Raw genomic sequence first — 16,525 nt, 5'->3', positions numbered from 1 at the left:
TGCGGTTAATTGTTTTAAATTTTTTCTTCTTCTTTTTTTGCATTTGAATCTAGTAGCTCAATATTTCGCTGTTAGTTTTCCCATTAAGGAAGTAAAATTAATTATAAATCATTCATTATGAAAATCAAAATATATCAGAGTCTTATCTTAATAAATTCTAAAAAAATCCTAATAAATCGTAAATGCATATATAGTCTTGTATGTAACAAAAATAAGCAGCCAAAATTTATAAGTTTTCATTTCCAAAGAATTAAAAACCGGATATTTGTTTGAAAGTTAAAAACTAATGTAATTAACTTTAATTTTAAGCACTGTAATTCTTAAAACAGCATAATTCTACGACATTTACAATATTAATTTCATCATTTTTTGGTGTTGAGAAACTATACATATAAATCAAAATAATGGAACCTGTAGTAACTTCTCGGCGAAATTTTAATTTGGCCCCTCAACAAGAGTTTTTAATGCAAGGTAGCATAATGGATACGTCGTGTGAAGTATTACTGCATCGATTAAGAGGTTTATGTGACAATGCTGACGAGAATCCTGAGACATTTCATGACTATGAGATGGTATTTCAAATACGTGAGTATGTTGTGGAAGAGTATATTAATTTGACGAACTTCTTTAACTTAACATTGTAATTTTTAAAAAATATATTTATAAAACTTAACTTTTTTACTCTATTTGTAAAATCCCAAATGATTAATAAACATATAATTACACTTATATCTTATTATTACACTTATTGATGAACAGGTGGATCTACTGGAACACCTTTGGTTGTAAGAGCCAGGCAAGCCTTAGATCATCCTGAAATGCCTTGGTAATATTTATTCTATTATATAGATAATACTCATTAATCATGCAGAATGTATACATTTATTAATTGTGAGCTATGTTTTCTTTGCTAAACTTGGTACATTTAAGTGTTTATCAAGCCTTGCTGTTGATCTTTGATATTTTGCGTGTGATAAATCATGTAGTTCAGAATACAGTCTTTTGAGGGATATTTCGATATCTTGCAGTGTTTTCATCACAGAGAGAAAATGGGTGAGAATTTCTCACCCTTTCTCAAAAACAGGGTGAGATTTCAAAAAGTTAAGTGAGATATCTAAAAATTAAAAAAAAAAAAAAAGGAAACTGAAAAAAAATAATTTCTTTAATTATAATACATTTTTAGCATCTTCTAATTTTTAAAGCATTGAATATTTTTTTTTTGCATCATCATATGGAAAATGTTCTACATCTGCTTTTTCATCAGCTATTCTCATTATGTTGCTCAAATGCGCGTTTGTTTCATTTTCATTTGTCCGTTTCGGAGTAGAAGATATTGCCTTTACAAGGTATTTGTCCATCTTACATTAATGTGCAAAAAATTTGAACTTCTTACATGGAGAAACCTTACCTACGGTAAACACGTGGTTGCAGAGAAATGCGTTGCTGAAAGAGGCTCCGTGGTTCCGAGGGATGGTGTTCTGTTGTTCTTAAGGGTTCTGAACAATACTGGTAAATAGGGAAGCTAGATAATGGGGCAGATGTTGAAAATAATGAAAGATCCAGGAAGAAAAGTGAAACGGATTTCATTCTAATTGGCGCAATGAAAAAATTTTTTCAAAATGCAAGAAATTCCCGAATTTTAAAATTGGCTTATAGAATGCGCGAATTTCTCGCGTTAATCATTTTTTAATGCAAGAAAAGAAAAAAATATGCGAGATTCTCGCGTTCTCGCGCTGTAGTGAAAACACTGTCTTGATTACGCCAACTACAGTCGCCACTTCAAAAACAGATCTTTGCCTATGGGTGTCTATGAGTTATACTCTTGAAGTTGGTCCCCTTCTGTGATGTTTTTTTTAGTTTCTCACAGCTGCTGCCCCGAAATTGCCAAACCTTGGCAATTATTCTGCCACAGATCACGATACGGAAATCTTCACGTTTTTTTTCTTGAAAGTTTGTTTCTTGTGAAAGTTTATTTTGTAATAGTATGTCTTATTTTTATTCTCTGGCTGATTGTTGATCAAAATTTTTGTGTTATTCCATTTGTGCATTGTATCATTTTACTTTAAAACAAGTGCAAGCAAAGAAAATACATCTATATGCTTCTGATATTGATTTGTGAAGTGTCATAGAATATATTTTATTGTGCTTTATTATTTGATATAAAATGGTACTCTGCATGTGTTCTTTTTAGAAAAATTTAGGTTTAAAAAGTTTTTTTCTTAAGATTTTAGTACTCTATATCTGTGATTGAACATACAAGAAATAATTCTAAAGATTAGATTTTGAATGCATTGCCTTGATTGTTAAATTACTTCTTACTTCCTGAATATAATGATAATTTCAAGTTGTTTTTATTGCTAGTATAATTATCCTTGATTAAAAAAGTAAAATATTCGTTATGATAAAATAATGTGCATGACTTATTTCTCATTCATATTATTTCCACACATAATTTTATTTTCAATTCTACTCTAACAGACTAACTTTTAATATCTAAATTATAATAATTAAAATATTGAAAGTATCAATTATATAGAAATTTCTAAAGCATCTGCAAATGTTTTGCATATTAATAACTTGAGTAAAATGAAACTATTACTTATGGAAACTCTAGTCTTATATTCAAGAATCACTTTAAAAAAATCCTGTAGACTTCTCAATTAATGGATTAAAAATAATAATTAAAAATAAATTCATGATTATATAATGAATTAAAAGTAAATAAGAAATATGTTATAATTTTGACTGTCCTGCTGTTTTGTTATATCTCTAATTTATTTTATATGTATCTATATTTTAACTCTATATTCACTTCTGTTATGATTACTATTTTAGGCATTTGAGGTATATAGGTCAACCAGAAATTGGAGATAAAAACAGAGCAACAATGATTCGTAGTTGCATTGATATAGATACATCCAGCAATGTGGTTCAATTCCTTAATGAACTTGGATTCAGGTAAAAAACTTTTTCTTTAAATAGGAAATATTTCACTGTTATACAAAAAATAAACATCTATAATTTTTCATACTTAATATGTGAACTATGCCAAATTCAGAGCTATTAAAGTTAAAAGAGGTTATTGTAGGTGAAGTTTTGTTCTTTGAATGTCTAAATTAATTAGATATATTGTGATTGAAAATTTGAGTTAATTTGAAAATTGCATTAAAAGAAAGTTAACTAAACTAAATTCATTGTAATTAAATTTGTTTTTCTGTCAAGAATAATAATCTACTGCATGATTTCAATTTTCAGATTAGATTATGAATTTGTGCTGAAAGGTTTTATGTTCCGTAAAGGAAGAATGAAAGTAACAGTTGCTAAAGTCTGTCGTGTAAGTTCTAATGTTAAATTTTATTTATTATTTTTTTTTAATTACAATAATTACTGTTTTAATTTCTTATTATCTTTATTTTCTCATCTTTAGCTGTTGCAACAAAATAATCCAGACAGCATTGAACCAGTTTCACAATCATACTTAGTAGAACTGAGTGTGGTTGCTCCATCTGGACAAGTAAATATTTTTCTTTCTTGTAATTGTCATTTTTCTATATTTTCAAACGAGTCTGTTCTTTTTTTAAATAACTTAGTTTTATCCATTAACTTTATAAAATTAACATTTTGACTTCTCTTATTGCAAAACATATTGTCCTCTTTTGTTCACACAATACTATTCAGTGGATTTTCTTTTTGCCAGTTTTATCAGTTCATGTTGTTATGTAAATGTAAGCATATGCTACTTTATGTATATTTGAGATGTTTTGTAAACAAAATTTTAGGAGATATCTGTAAATATATATATATTTTTTCCCCTTTCCACTCTAAGGAGTTACAGTAAGATGAATTTAAAATTTGTTTGATGGCCAAAAGTAGTACTTAAAATGAAGGAATTTAATTTTCTCTATAGTTCGCATAAAAAAAATGATTCTTACTGTTTCTGGCATAAGTTATCATGCACGTGCTTTGACTTCATCTCTGTAAATCAAATATTTTCAATCTGAAAGTTTTGGAAGCAATAAATATCTTATGTAGGCAGGTAATGTCATAAAGTATTTAATTAACAATTCACTTTTGTTGCAAATCCAAGAATTTTAGTGTAAATTTTATTATGACTAACAATGTTTTAGTTAAAATAAATTTGTTTAAATTTAAAATAATTTGCTACTTCACAGCATTGAAGAAATGATTAAATAGATTGACTGGACAAAGCTATACCATCCAATAGTGATTGACATTTAGGTGCAAAATGAAAATTTTAATTGTAAATACTATGTTATGCTTATTATACATTGTGTTGTGCTTATTAATAATAAAGTGGCTTTTTCAATTATTATTATTTTTTTTTTTAAATTTGCTTGGAACAATTTGATTAACCTTACAATCATTTAATTTATGTCGAACAAAATATTTCCTTTTCAGTGTTTTTATTATTTATTTGATTGTTAATGAACTGAATTATTAATTCTGGTCATAAATTGCGAATTATCAAAAGTATTAAATAAAAGTTATTGGTTTTTGTAAAAATTTTTTATATTGATTTGTTATAATCTAGTTAAAGTAATCATTATGGGAAAATTAATTTGTAATTAAAGATCTCAACTCTAGAGGTTTGATATAGAAGGATTAACAAAAAATGACAAAGATTAAAGAAATTTGTAATTTTTTTAGGTTAAGCATTCTACATAAAAGTTCAAAAGTTGTTACTTGGACAAAATTATGGAAACACTTCTATACTAACTAATTTTTTTCTTCATATGATTTAAGAAGTTCTCAGAAAATTATTTTATAATTTAAGAAGTGTTTAGGTCATGTGATTTTTCTTACATATCAATAAAGTTTAGATCTTTTATAGGTTTTTTACAACCAGCAATAAATTATGAACAGAAATTAGAGTTTTTGAACATCTTATGCCAGAAAATGTAGCAATAAGCTTGTAACTTGAATCAGTTACTTTGGTTATCATATGCTATAACTGCACAAAAATTGGTAAACTTAGCTTAAATATTCATAAAATAATGAACATTTCTGTAAAAAAAAAAAAAAAAAAAACTAATATTTTTTACTTTTGTTTTCATACTATAACTACAGATACAGTATTTTTTTTTTTAATTTTAAAATCGTATTTGGTAACTTAAAAAAAGAGAGAGAGAGAATCGGATTTGAATATCGTGAAAATTTAAAAAGTTTCTAGCAATTTTTTAAGCAGTATTTATGAATTTGGAAAGAAAGTTTTGAATGGTTAGGAGTTTTCAACAAATTTTATTTTGCACTAAACAAGTTGTATTAAAAATGACATTGGCATTATAGAGGACAATCCCTATTAACTTGGTTTTATTTCTTATTGCCATCACATTTTGTTGTCTGGACCATTATTTACTATATTATCATTTGTTATTAAATCTTTTTATATGATACAAAAGGAAAACCCCATATCATTTAGAGCTTTCAATGCAAAAAGTACAAATGCTACTTAGAAAATTACTGAAAAGATATTCAAATCGGATTTTTTTGGTAAGTTACCAAACATGATTCAAAACAAAATTATGAAACTTTTTTTTAAATATTTTCTGCATGCACAATATGAAATAATTACTTTAACTAATCATATATTGCTTAATATTTAAAAAGTTTTTTAAATGATGTTTTTATTATTAATTAAAAATAACTCTAAAAAATTTGTTAATTTTATTGAATATTTCTGCACTTATAATAAGAAAATATGCAACAAAAAATTATTTTTTATAAAAATGTTCATATCTCCATAAATATTTAAGCTAAGTTTACAAAATTTTGTGCAGTTATTGCATATGATAATCAAAGTAATTGATGTAAATTACAAGCTTATTGCTATATTTTTGGCATAAGGTGTTTGAAAAAAACATTTCTCCTTACAGTAGTTGACACAAAATGTATTTTTATGATGTTATTTATCGACTAAAAAATGCTTAAGTTTGTGTAACTGAAATTTAGAAAACACCCAGTGCAAAGAGGCTGGTTTTCATCTGGACATTTTCAGTTTTATTTGTAACCAAGTTTTGTATATAAATAACACACAAAAGAAGTTGTATTCATTTGAACTGTAAAAAAATTTAAATGCTTGCAACATTCACTTCCAAAGCTGCACAACTACTAAAATTTATTTCAGATAAGTATAATTCTTTAAAATAATGTATAGATACATGTTAAGCTTTTTTCCCCATGTTTTTCAGGAAGCTTTGGCTGATGAAATGAAAGCCTTCTCTGAGCAGTTGAAACCGTATCCTTTATAAATGTGTTTTTCTAGTAGTGTAGAAATAAAATTTTGAAGCACACTTCTTTTAAATGTATCTAGCAGAATTCTTAAATCTTGCAAATCGAGAATTTTTCCATACTTACCCAGAGGTGCTTTTACATTTAATTTTAAAAACAATATCTGAAATTGATTGTATCTTCTCATTTTTCCAAATATTGTACATTTGGACATTATAAAATTTGCTTTTAAAAAACATCAATTACCATACTGAAATGTGACATTTTTTTATTTTTTTCGATACTTTTAGTTCAGTTTTTTTATATTCTTTTAGTAGTACAGTGAGAAATACTTTTATTATTCTTAACAGAATTTCAGATTGGTACAGTTGGATAAGTTTGATCATCGACGTCTTCAGCATGTTTGATACAGAGCTTTTTAGTTTTAACCAGCTATTTCCTTAATGTGGTTTTTTTCACTGTCAACATTGTATTACCATCAAAGCTGAAAATGGAATGTCTAATCATTCAGAAACTGACTCTTGCATTTCATCTGATTTCATGCAGAAACTGTTCATCAGCTTATATCATATTATGGTGTGATCAAGTTTATTGCACTTCCTAGAAGGGTTAAAATTAATTCATGTATTTAACAGTTTGTCATAAAATCCGTTTCATGTATTCAAGCACTTGTTTTACTAATTTTTTTACATGTAAATACAAAAATATAATAAGATTTCAGGGTGATAATTATTTATAACATATATTTGGTATAAAAGGTTATCATACTGAAATTTTTATCTTCATTAAATTTTACTATGTTTATTTATTGAAAGTGTTTGTATTTTCTTTCTTTTTCTCTAAATACAATGAAATTAGTAGTATGCAGCCAGCTCCAATAAAATTGGTGGATAGAGAGCTAGTAATTTTTTTCCCCTTTAAAAAAAAGTGCGTTGTCTATAAAAGTATTAAATATGTGTGTGATCCTTTTTATTCCCAAATTTCTTTTGTTATTCATAAACTCTGCATTTAGACAATTAGCAACTGTGAACATTTACTTTAGTAAAACAAAAGAATATGCTCTGGTAACAATTTTTCTCACTGTTCCTATAGTATTACTTTTTTGAAGAAAAAAAAAAGTTTATATCAACATGGTAAAAGGAATTTTTAATTGTTTTTTTATACTTAAAAATTTTTTAAAAATCATTTCAAATTCTTTAATTACTATTTTTGAAAATCTCTTCAAAAATACTTACCTATGTCAATAGTAGCAGCCAGATAATGTGATACAGGTGGAACAAATATACTTCAATGGCGTTACCGCAGTATGACTTAGTCTTTCACTGCACCAAAAATAATGAGATATACCGAAATAGATAATACTGTTGCTCAATTTGTATGTCACGTTCAATATAAAGCAGCGGTCCTAACCTATGGGTCGCGAAGCATATTTCTTGGGTCGCGCTGAGTCGAACCAAAAAAGTTAGTAATACCAACACCTAGAAGAAGTCATTGTGGCTTACTCAGCCTAATTTTGACTTTTTTTGGGTTGCGACATGAACATATTTCTCAAATTTGGGTCGCGGCTTAAAAAGGTTAAGAACCACCGATATAAAGCATTGCCAGTTTCAAGGCAAATGAATTCGTTAATTTAGAATCGAAGCAGCAAGAGGCTGGAGCAAAAACTGTAAAAGAATAAGATGGAAAACTTCGGCCTACCTAAAACTTACTGTAGATTTTGAAGATAGTATTGTGCAGTTTCAATGCCATGTCATTGATTTACAGACAAGACATGCCCTTGAATTGAAGAATAATGAAAACATAGATTACATCCAGCTGTACTTTGATGGGCCATAGAATTATAATGTCATTTGAAAGGGTGAGAAAGAGGTGAAAATTTTGAATAAGAAAAACATAACACTATTATGCTGTGCATTACAGCAGACAGCCAACATTAATTAAGCCTTAAATCTCCTAATGAGGTGAACCTAGATTCTAATCCTAGCGAAAACTGGTGATACGAAATCCACATCTGGCTTGCACCGACCACAGTGCTGATGCAAAATATCCTCAGTGGTAGACGGATAATGGGTTAGAGTCCCCTTGCCGGCAGGTTAAACCTGGGAGCCTTTCCTCTTCATGCAACGTAAATGTTAGTTTCATCAAAAAGGCTTCGCCAAAGGCAAATTCTTCCTGATACTTGATCTAGGAGTTCTCTTGTCACATGTACTGGGTTCAAGGGTACAGAGTTGAATATCGGTAGTCGAAACTCAAAATTTGGTTGGTTCTTCAGCAACGGTTATTAAAAAAAATGGCAGAAGTAACAACAAATCAAGAAGGTAAGTGCATTGAAACTTGTAGAATAAATATCTGTTGCTTGGAAAAAAAGTTTGTGACATAAGGAGTGATGTAACTTTTTGGATCATTTTATTATTTACTAGAGCAATTACAGGTACATATATGTATCTAAAAGTTTTAAATGCCCATAAAATATTAATTATTCACTATTTATTAGTTCTAATTTAATTTTTTTTGATATCATAAAATATTAGAAATGGCTTAACCTATTTACAACTTCTTTTCACAACAACATTTTGAGAATTTGGGGTGCAATCTAAAATCCCATAAATAGGATATGCATATATTTTGGCCCACTTGTGCAATCAAATATTTGATTATTTTATAAAAGTACCAAAGTGATTCTTCAGAGATAGAAAAAGTATGTTGAAGTTTCCACCAATCGGCTAAGTCACTGATAAAAAATCTACTCTAATAGGTTCCAATTACTATTCTAATATTAAAATTTTTGTCTAAAGTGAACATAATAGTTCTTTAATATGTCAATAAACTTTAATGCAAGTAAGTGAAAATTATTTATTGTTAGTAAAAAAAAAATTTATATGCAATGTTTTATCAAATTCCATACATTTATCAACCTGTACAGTTAATATTTAAATTACACATATCTCAATTGAAATAAACCGTTTCTTAAATATTGTTTTTCAATAGACTAATTTAATACACATCAGCCATATTGTCTTCTAAAAACTTTTTGTACAAAGCCATAAACTTGGCCACAAAAGCTTCAATGTGATAAATAGCTTTACTCCCAAGTTGCAATCGGTGTTCATAAAAGGCTGCATGTTGTGTCACTTCACCTTTCAATTGTCCATCACAGTTGTTCACTAATTCTTTCAGAAGACCCTGAAACATGGACAGCTCATTTATAGAAGTTCAAATTTAGGAGAAAATATTTGGAAGTATCAAGCAAGAAATAGTACTTTTAAGAAGCTTACCTTAAAAATTATATCAGTTGGAATAAGATGAGAGATAAGTTCATATATCCTTGCACGAACTTCGGCTAACCTGAAATATAAAATCATAATTTAGTTTTTTTTTTTAAATCAAAATGTTTATGTTGAAAGTTTTAATATAAAAAGAGTACAAATAAATGTTATGCTATGTAAAATGGCTCAAAATATATTTAGAAGATGATTCCTTAAAATCTAAAAACTACAAACTCCCTCCTATGCTCACATAATAAAGTCTCTATATCCCTTTCCCCTTTTTTTCATTACCTTTGATTGCAATAACCAAATTTTAAAAATTTAACATGAAGCAAAATTTCAACTATTGCTACAACTGTTTCTCTTGTTCTCTACATTTTTTTCTCTCTGTATATGTATGATTCAGTGTTCTCCCTAAGCGTTCTTTTAAGAGCGGCCCACCCTGACTACTTTTTGATCGCCATAAACATGTCCCTTTGACCTTTTTGTGAAACTAAGCGGCAATCTCTTAAAAACACTGCCTTTTTATTCATATTCAATTTTTAAAAAAATTCACTGTTTAAATAATAATTACATGCTGGTAAAATTATCTCTGTTTATAGGTTTAGTTCTGATTACTAGCACAAATATTTACTTTGTTAGGATTATTCTCAACTGGTTAAATGTTTAGAAGATTTTTTTTGGGAGGGGGGGGGGATATAATTAAAAATTTTTTTTTTTTTAGTAAATACCTTTTTGTAAAAAAATATATATATACCTTTAAATGTTTATTTTATGTTATTAAAAATGTTAGAAAAAAGCTTTCAAGTTATTTATTAATTCAATTTTTGCTAGTTTACTTTTTTGAAGAAAAAAAAAAGTAAGCACTGAGATTGCTATTTCACATGCTTTAATTATTTTTATAAACTAAAATTTTTATCTTATTTTGATAATGAGAAAGAATTACTTTTTGAAATATATAAACAATATAATATAATAGGGTAATTTATAAATTTTTGAAGATACAATTCAACTATTACATCATAATTTTGATAAATTTTTACTATATTAAATTATTGTCCTTTCAAAACTCAAAGTACCCTCTTCAGAGAGGAAGCGCTTTGCCCTTTTTTATTCCTATGGAGAACTCTGTATGATTCTATGTAATTGTAACAGTAGTTGCCTTTTGATCTTGCAATTAGGAATAAAAAATATAAACTAAAATAGATGTTTTAATTTATTTCATAAATTTTAAAACTGAAGAAATATTTTCCCCAAATTTAAACTTTAGTTCAAATTTGAAATGTAATTTTTTTAAAAATTTTTTGTTAAAATTGTTTAAAAAAAAAAGAAAAATAAAGGGATTTAAAGGTTTTACAGAAGCATTATTCAGCAAAAATAAGCAGATTATAAATTACTTCCCCCATTTATGGTGCTAGAGTAAAATATAAACAGTTCCTTATCAATGTTAATGAAGGATCTCAGAAAGTAATCAGTAGACCATTATTGTAGCTCAAAAGGGAAGTTTACAATAAATTTCATTGGAAAAGAATTAAATTGTGCTGACACAATTTTACCTTTTAGGACTCTGTTCTTGAACAATGAAATTAGCTGTATCTCTAAGAAAAATTTCCCAATCAGGTTCTACAATGTCTTGATCACCCGAAAATGGATACCTAAAAAAAGGAAAAAAGTAACAGAATTTTTTTCACGTAATTATTTAAAAATACCAATAGAGTCTAATCTGTTGCTTAATAAAATATTGTTTTTAAGGACATGACTAAAGAAGTTTTCCAATATGCGTTACACATTTCTAGATTTTTGTGCATACTAAGGTTCAGGACAATAACTTCTTGAATAGATTTTTAAAAATTCACAGTTCAATATTTTAAAATTATAATTAATTTTTTTAATCAGTTTGAGCATTATAAGTACAAAAATATCATGTAATGAAGTTCGATTGGAATTTTAATTTTGCATACATTGCACTTTTTGAATTCACTACATTGAAATATCAGCTAATAGAAATTTTTTTTTTATTGATTGCAAGATAATTAAGTAAATAATTAATTTCCATACCATTTGATATTCATTATAAACAGCTTAATAATAAAAATGAATTAATATTGAAATTAATAATTTTTAGCATCAAATTAAAGGACTCTAATTAACATTTCAAATACCAGAATAATTACATCGAACAAGATTGTGAAAAAAATGACTATCTAGTTCATTAATAAAACTTTTAATCTTTAATATTAGTTGAACACATAATAATTTTTATACAAGATTCTCTGAGAATTAAATTTGACTAGCACTCAATATATTAAATAATTAATTGATCAAAATAAAAACATGATTAAAATAATGTCAATCGAAGCTGCTTTAAAAATTTAAAAAAACATTATACATACTGTTGGACTCTACAAGCCTCACACATTAAAATAGCTCTTCTCAAATTCCGGTTACTTTTCTCAGCAATTCTTTGAGCAAGTTCAGAGGGTAACGAGAGGCACTCTTTTCGGCAAATATTTTGTAATATGGTTGAAATCTACAAAAGGGAATAAATTAAATTTAAAAAAAAAAAATCTTTCAAAAAATTGGATAAGAAGGAATAAGAAATGTGTGCTGATTTATGAACCTCATTTATAGTGGGAGCTCCAACTCTTATACCAAGACATCTGCTTCTGATAGCGGGTATAACTTTACTACTTGAGTTACAACATAGGACGATGCGGCATGTTGTCATATACTTTTCCATAGTTCTTCTGAGTGCATGTTGAGCATCTTTTGTTAGTTTATCAACTTCCATTAAGACAACAACTATATAAAGAAACATTTTATAGATGTTAAAAATATATATCGAATAATGAAGAATTAAAACTGGCATAAAACACATATAATGTTTATAAAGACTTTTTATTGCAGAATAATGTAACTATGCATTTCGGGAAGAACAGGCCTCTCATCAGATGATAGGACTACGATAAAAGAAAATAAGGAAGGTTGAAGAATGAATGAGGGGAAAATTCAGCGAAATGGAGTAGAAGAAGTTTAAATTAGGACGATATCATTGTAAATGTATGTTTGAAATTTTGTATTTGAGTAATCACTTATTGCGATTTTCAATGCACCAATTTTATCTTTAACACACATTTCCACATAATTTTTCAAATATGAGAGATTACATTGTGACAAGCTCAAACCGGGACAATTCCAGCTTAAATTTAAGTCATTTTTCTTTTACACAAAGTTCTTCAAATTTCAGCAGTTTACTTTGAATGTCATTTTTGACAGCATTCATTGCTTTTTAGACAATTTTTAAGTTGCTATTCAAATTCTGATATTCTCATAATTGATTTTCATGTGACTTGTCTATTTGTCAGAAATTTTTTTTTTCCTGAAAAATAGTTGTATTTTTATAAATTTTCGTCACCATTTTTCTGTAAGAAATAGTAGTCATTGTTGCCTCCCCTTGGTTTTAGCAGCAAATTGTCACATTTTAATCATCAGTTGAGGCCTTGTAATTCACAAAATATTTCATAAAAATGATTAGTTACTCTTTCAAAAGAAATATAAAAGCTCATACTTTCAACCCTATTTAGAAAGAAAAGTTTACTAGATTTACAACTTTAGTAAGCCTGTATATAACATTTTAATCAATTATGTATGGATCAAAAAAATACAAAGTTTAAAATCATTTCAAATTAAAAGATTGCAATCTGCAATTTAAGAAATAGTTTTGTTGATGCAAAAAGTGGCTAAAAATCTGAATTAGAAGCACTGAATTATAAACTTTTTTTAAAAAATTCTTGGTAGTTATCAGGTATTCCTCAAAATACATTAAAATTAATTTTGAAACTAAAGATAAATCATGATTTTAATGAGTAACAAAAGATACGGCAGATATGTCTTCTAAAAGACATAAGTTATCAATTTATGATATGAAATAAAAGGGTAGGTTCTTTCCATTGTGCTGTTTAAATAGATGATGAAACTATTTGTTGATCTGTTTAGACAAGTGGTTAACTTAAAAACAGATGATGTTTAGTTGTTTCTACCAACTTTAGGGTATGATTACAAAAGTCAATCAGACAGATGATCAATTAAACAGATTTCAGTTATTCATAAGAATATCGTACTGTGACTTAAAAAAAATAATTTAGTTTTAGATACTTGAAACATTTACAAAAAGGATTAAAAAATTATGCAGTGAAGGTAAATATTTATCAATTTCCCAATGGAAAAAAAAAAAAAAAACAATTTTTTCAATTTAAAAATTTATTTGTATTCTTTCTATATAGCTGCAAAAAATTATTTTTAAATTTAAAAGAAACATAACATTTACTAAGAGAGCTTTACATTGATATTTCTTTTTACCTTGTTCTTTTTTTTTTTTTAAATATTTGCTTACTTTTTCTTTTTTCTTTACTTACTGCCCCCCCCCCTTTTCATTTTACATTTTCAACTTAATTCAGAAATATCGAAACTTTTTAGTCAACTTTACCTTTAAACTCTTTTTGTGTATGGCTGTCAAGTTGATGTGTTTGGGCAACTGTTTTTAAAAGTTCTTGAATGACTACACGATCATAGATACCAACATCACTGAAACAAAAGAAAATATAACATTTACAATTAGTTGAAATGAAATAAAATAAAAACATTCTATCATGAAAAGTTTTTAGCGCAAAAGACTTAAAAATCATATGATAATACTATGGCTGTGAAAATATTAACCTAAAAATTTTACCACTTCATACAATTACAGGAGTACAGGAGTCATATTCGATTTTGAACAGAAAAACGTGTATTGGAACAAATAAATTCAGTTTTTGGAGCAGATTGGAATAAATAATTTCTTCATTCATAACAGCATAATGCTTCCAACAATTAGGATTAATAGCACAGAAATTTTCATTTTATATCATAGTTATTACTGGAGTTCTTCCTCTCTGAATAGGACACCGAGTTTTGAAATGGCCCTCATTTAACATCATAAAGATCTATCATAATGTGTAATAACTGATCTTTATCCTTGGCAATTTTTAAATTACTCTCTCATACTATTTCATGTGCATATTTCAAAAATTAATTCTCTCTCACTATCAAAATAAGAGGGAAATTTGTATTTTTTAAAAATAATTGAATGCTAAAAACCTTTGCCGTAGCCATACTCGAATTTCATTATCTTTTTTGGTAATCTATCACCCTAATTAAACAAAACATTCCAGAAAGTTGGCTGCCTGTTGAAAACTTTTCTCTCTCATTAATCAGAAGTAGCCAACTGAACGCTTTGACCAATCAAGGCCAAGGATAACCCAGAAAAATAAATTCTTCAAAGCAAAATGATAAATTCAATCTTCCTTCTTTCGTATTCTTCGAAACAGTATATGTTCTAATATTTTGCACATTTTCGATTATTTAAGACATTTTAACTAAGAGTATAATAAACAGATTAATATTAAATAATATTTTTAATTTTTTGAACAAAAGATCAACTTTAATATGAAAATTTCTATTAAAGATATCTAAATACAGTACGAATTAAATTTTCATGTACCTGGGATTGACTTCAATGTGGTAGTTACTTGCAATAGTTATGACTTCAACTTTCCGCCTGGAAGGAGTTTCAAATACTTGATGTTCTATTTTTAATTTTTCTACACCAGCTCCATAAAGTTCCCGCAACAGGCACATAACTCTTGTTTTCTTACCAGCTCCAGGTGGTCCATATAGTAAAATGTGTGGAAAATCACCACTATTTACCTATTAAAATATAAATTTACAGGGCTACATAAGTCATAAATCAAAAGAAAAAGAAGGGAATTTTCCAATTGATATCTGCATCAAAATTATCTTTAATTTTTGATGATCACACACAGGGAGCAGCAAGCAAAAAACTTAAAATATAACAATAATTGGAGCAAACAGGAGAAATTCCTTCTGTATGGTACCTATTTGCACAAACTACCACAATTAAGATTCGAAAGGATTCTTTTTACTTAAATACAAAAAAAAAAAAAAAAAAAAAAATGCAGTGGTTTGGTTTGCAGAGGTTTAACTAAGTGTTAGGAGACATTCAAATATCATATAAGCATAATTTTGCCAACACTGGCCTCCCCTTTTGATAGAAGAAATAACCAAATTCTTCACCCTCCCATTTTAATGCTTGAAAATTCGCAACAACTTTGCTTGAATTTTCACTGCACTAATTTTGAACTTAATTCTAACAAAGATTGCATTATTAAATTCAAATAAAAGTGCAAGTTTGCATAAAACAAATTCTATGTTTCCCTTCATTTAATAAGAATTTTGACAATACATTATATATATAGGTAGGAATCTTTACTGTTCAAAACTGACCACTGAAATTTTTTTTTCTTCTAAAAATCCACTTTTTTTTTCCTACCAACTTTCAAAAAATTTTGAAAATAAAACGATTTCAATACTTTAAATGCAAACATTGTTCATTCTTGTCAACCAAAACAAAGCAAATCACAAACCCCCTCCCCTTTTTGGGGTGCTTATATATTATTTAAACAGTCCCTTATACCCTTTGAGTTGATTTCCTTTAGACAAGGCTTTATAATTTCTTGCATGTCACTGGCCAGTTGTCAACTAAATTAGATTTTGATGCTTTTCAATCAATAATAAATTCATTTCTATAAAATATATGCTGCCTGCGAGAAGATATTAATATTTTACAGACAAAAATTGAATTCTTATTTGATGATCAAACTTACTAATTTTTTTAAATGAATTGCTTGTTCTTTATGATAATCTAATTGCGATAAATTTTTTGGACGATGTTTGTCAACCCAAAGACTTCCCATATTGTAATAATTTCAATACTACAAATTCAGAACTGTAAGAAACTAGTAGGTTGAGAAAATTTTAGCACAAAATTCTCTTTTGTTTATGTTCGGTTTCCCTCTGGTCAATTTTACAGTTAACGAATATGTTATTTATGAGTTGAAACAGAAAACCGATCTTTTAAAACCGTCAACCCGTTTTTGTTCTAAATATATGCA

The 16,525-nt window shown here is 27.4% G+C and overlaps 2 protein-coding genes across 2 annotated transcripts; one reads left to right on the top strand and one right to left on the bottom strand.

Moving 5' to 3' along the window:
- The first annotated feature begins 3 nt into the window (after nt 1–3).
- MED18 (mediator complex subunit 18) lies at nt 4–7,063 on the top strand. The gene is made up of 7 exons (XM_016071137.5): nt 4–585; nt 760–826; nt 2,836–2,958; nt 3,256–3,334; nt 3,428–3,514; nt 6,210–6,256; nt 6,608–7,063. Exons 1-7 carry the CDS (start codon nt 405–407, stop codon nt 6,654–6,656), a joined length of 633 nt encoding a protein of 210 aa, XP_015926623.1. The 5' UTR covers nt 4–404; the 3' UTR covers nt 6,657–7,063.
- A 2,025-nt stretch (nt 7,064–9,088) lies between these two features.
- Nucleotides 9,089–16,513, bottom strand: RfC38 (replication factor C subunit RfC38). Its single transcript, XM_016071149.4, has 8 exons — nt 16,238–16,513; nt 15,055–15,260; nt 14,002–14,099; nt 12,136–12,317; nt 11,909–12,045; nt 11,072–11,170; nt 9,525–9,594; nt 9,089–9,432 (listed from the first exon to the last, which is right to left on the bottom strand). The coding sequence occupies exons 1-8, from the start codon at nt 16,325–16,327 to the stop codon at nt 9,244–9,246; spliced, it is 1,071 nt and encodes a 356-aa protein (XP_015926635.1). The 5' UTR covers nt 16,328–16,513; the 3' UTR covers nt 9,089–9,243.
- Between the last annotated feature and the right edge of the window lie 12 nt (nt 16,514–16,525).

The sequence above is a fragment of the Parasteatoda tepidariorum genome, chromosome 6 (genome assembly GCF_982258835.1).
Source record: "Parasteatoda tepidariorum strain Cologne lab strain chromosome 6, Ptep-v5.0, whole genome shotgun sequence".
Lineage (NCBI taxonomy): Eukaryota > Metazoa > Arthropoda > Arachnida > Araneae > Theridiidae > Parasteatoda > Parasteatoda tepidariorum.
The sequence above is the reverse complement of the archived record's forward strand: the minus strand, read 5'-3'. Positions and strand labels throughout refer to the sequence as shown.

Coding starts and splice junctions, on each gene's coding strand:
- MED18 (XM_016071137.5), top strand. CDS start 405: ATGGAACCTGTAGTAACTTCTCGGCGAAATTTTAATTTGGCCCCTCAA. Junction 2,959..3,255: donor CTTAATGAACTTGGATTCAG/GTAAAAAACTTT, acceptor TTCAATTTTCAG/ATTAGATTATGAATTTGTGC. Junction 3,515..6,209: donor TGGTTGCTCCATCTGGACAA/GTAAATATTTTT, acceptor CATGTTTTTCAG/GAAGCTTTGGCTGATGAAAT.
- RfC38 (XM_016071149.4), bottom strand. CDS start 16,327: ATGGGAAGTCTTTGGGTTGACAAACATCGTCCAAAAAATTTATCGCAA. Junction 14,100..15,054: donor CACATTGAAGTCAATCCCAG/GTACATGAAAAT, acceptor CTTTTGTTTCAG/TGATGTTGGTATCTATGATC. Junction 9,595..11,071: donor CAAGAACAGAGTCCTAAAAG/GTAAAATTGTGT, acceptor TTTATATTTCAG/GTTAGCCGAAGTTCGTGCAA.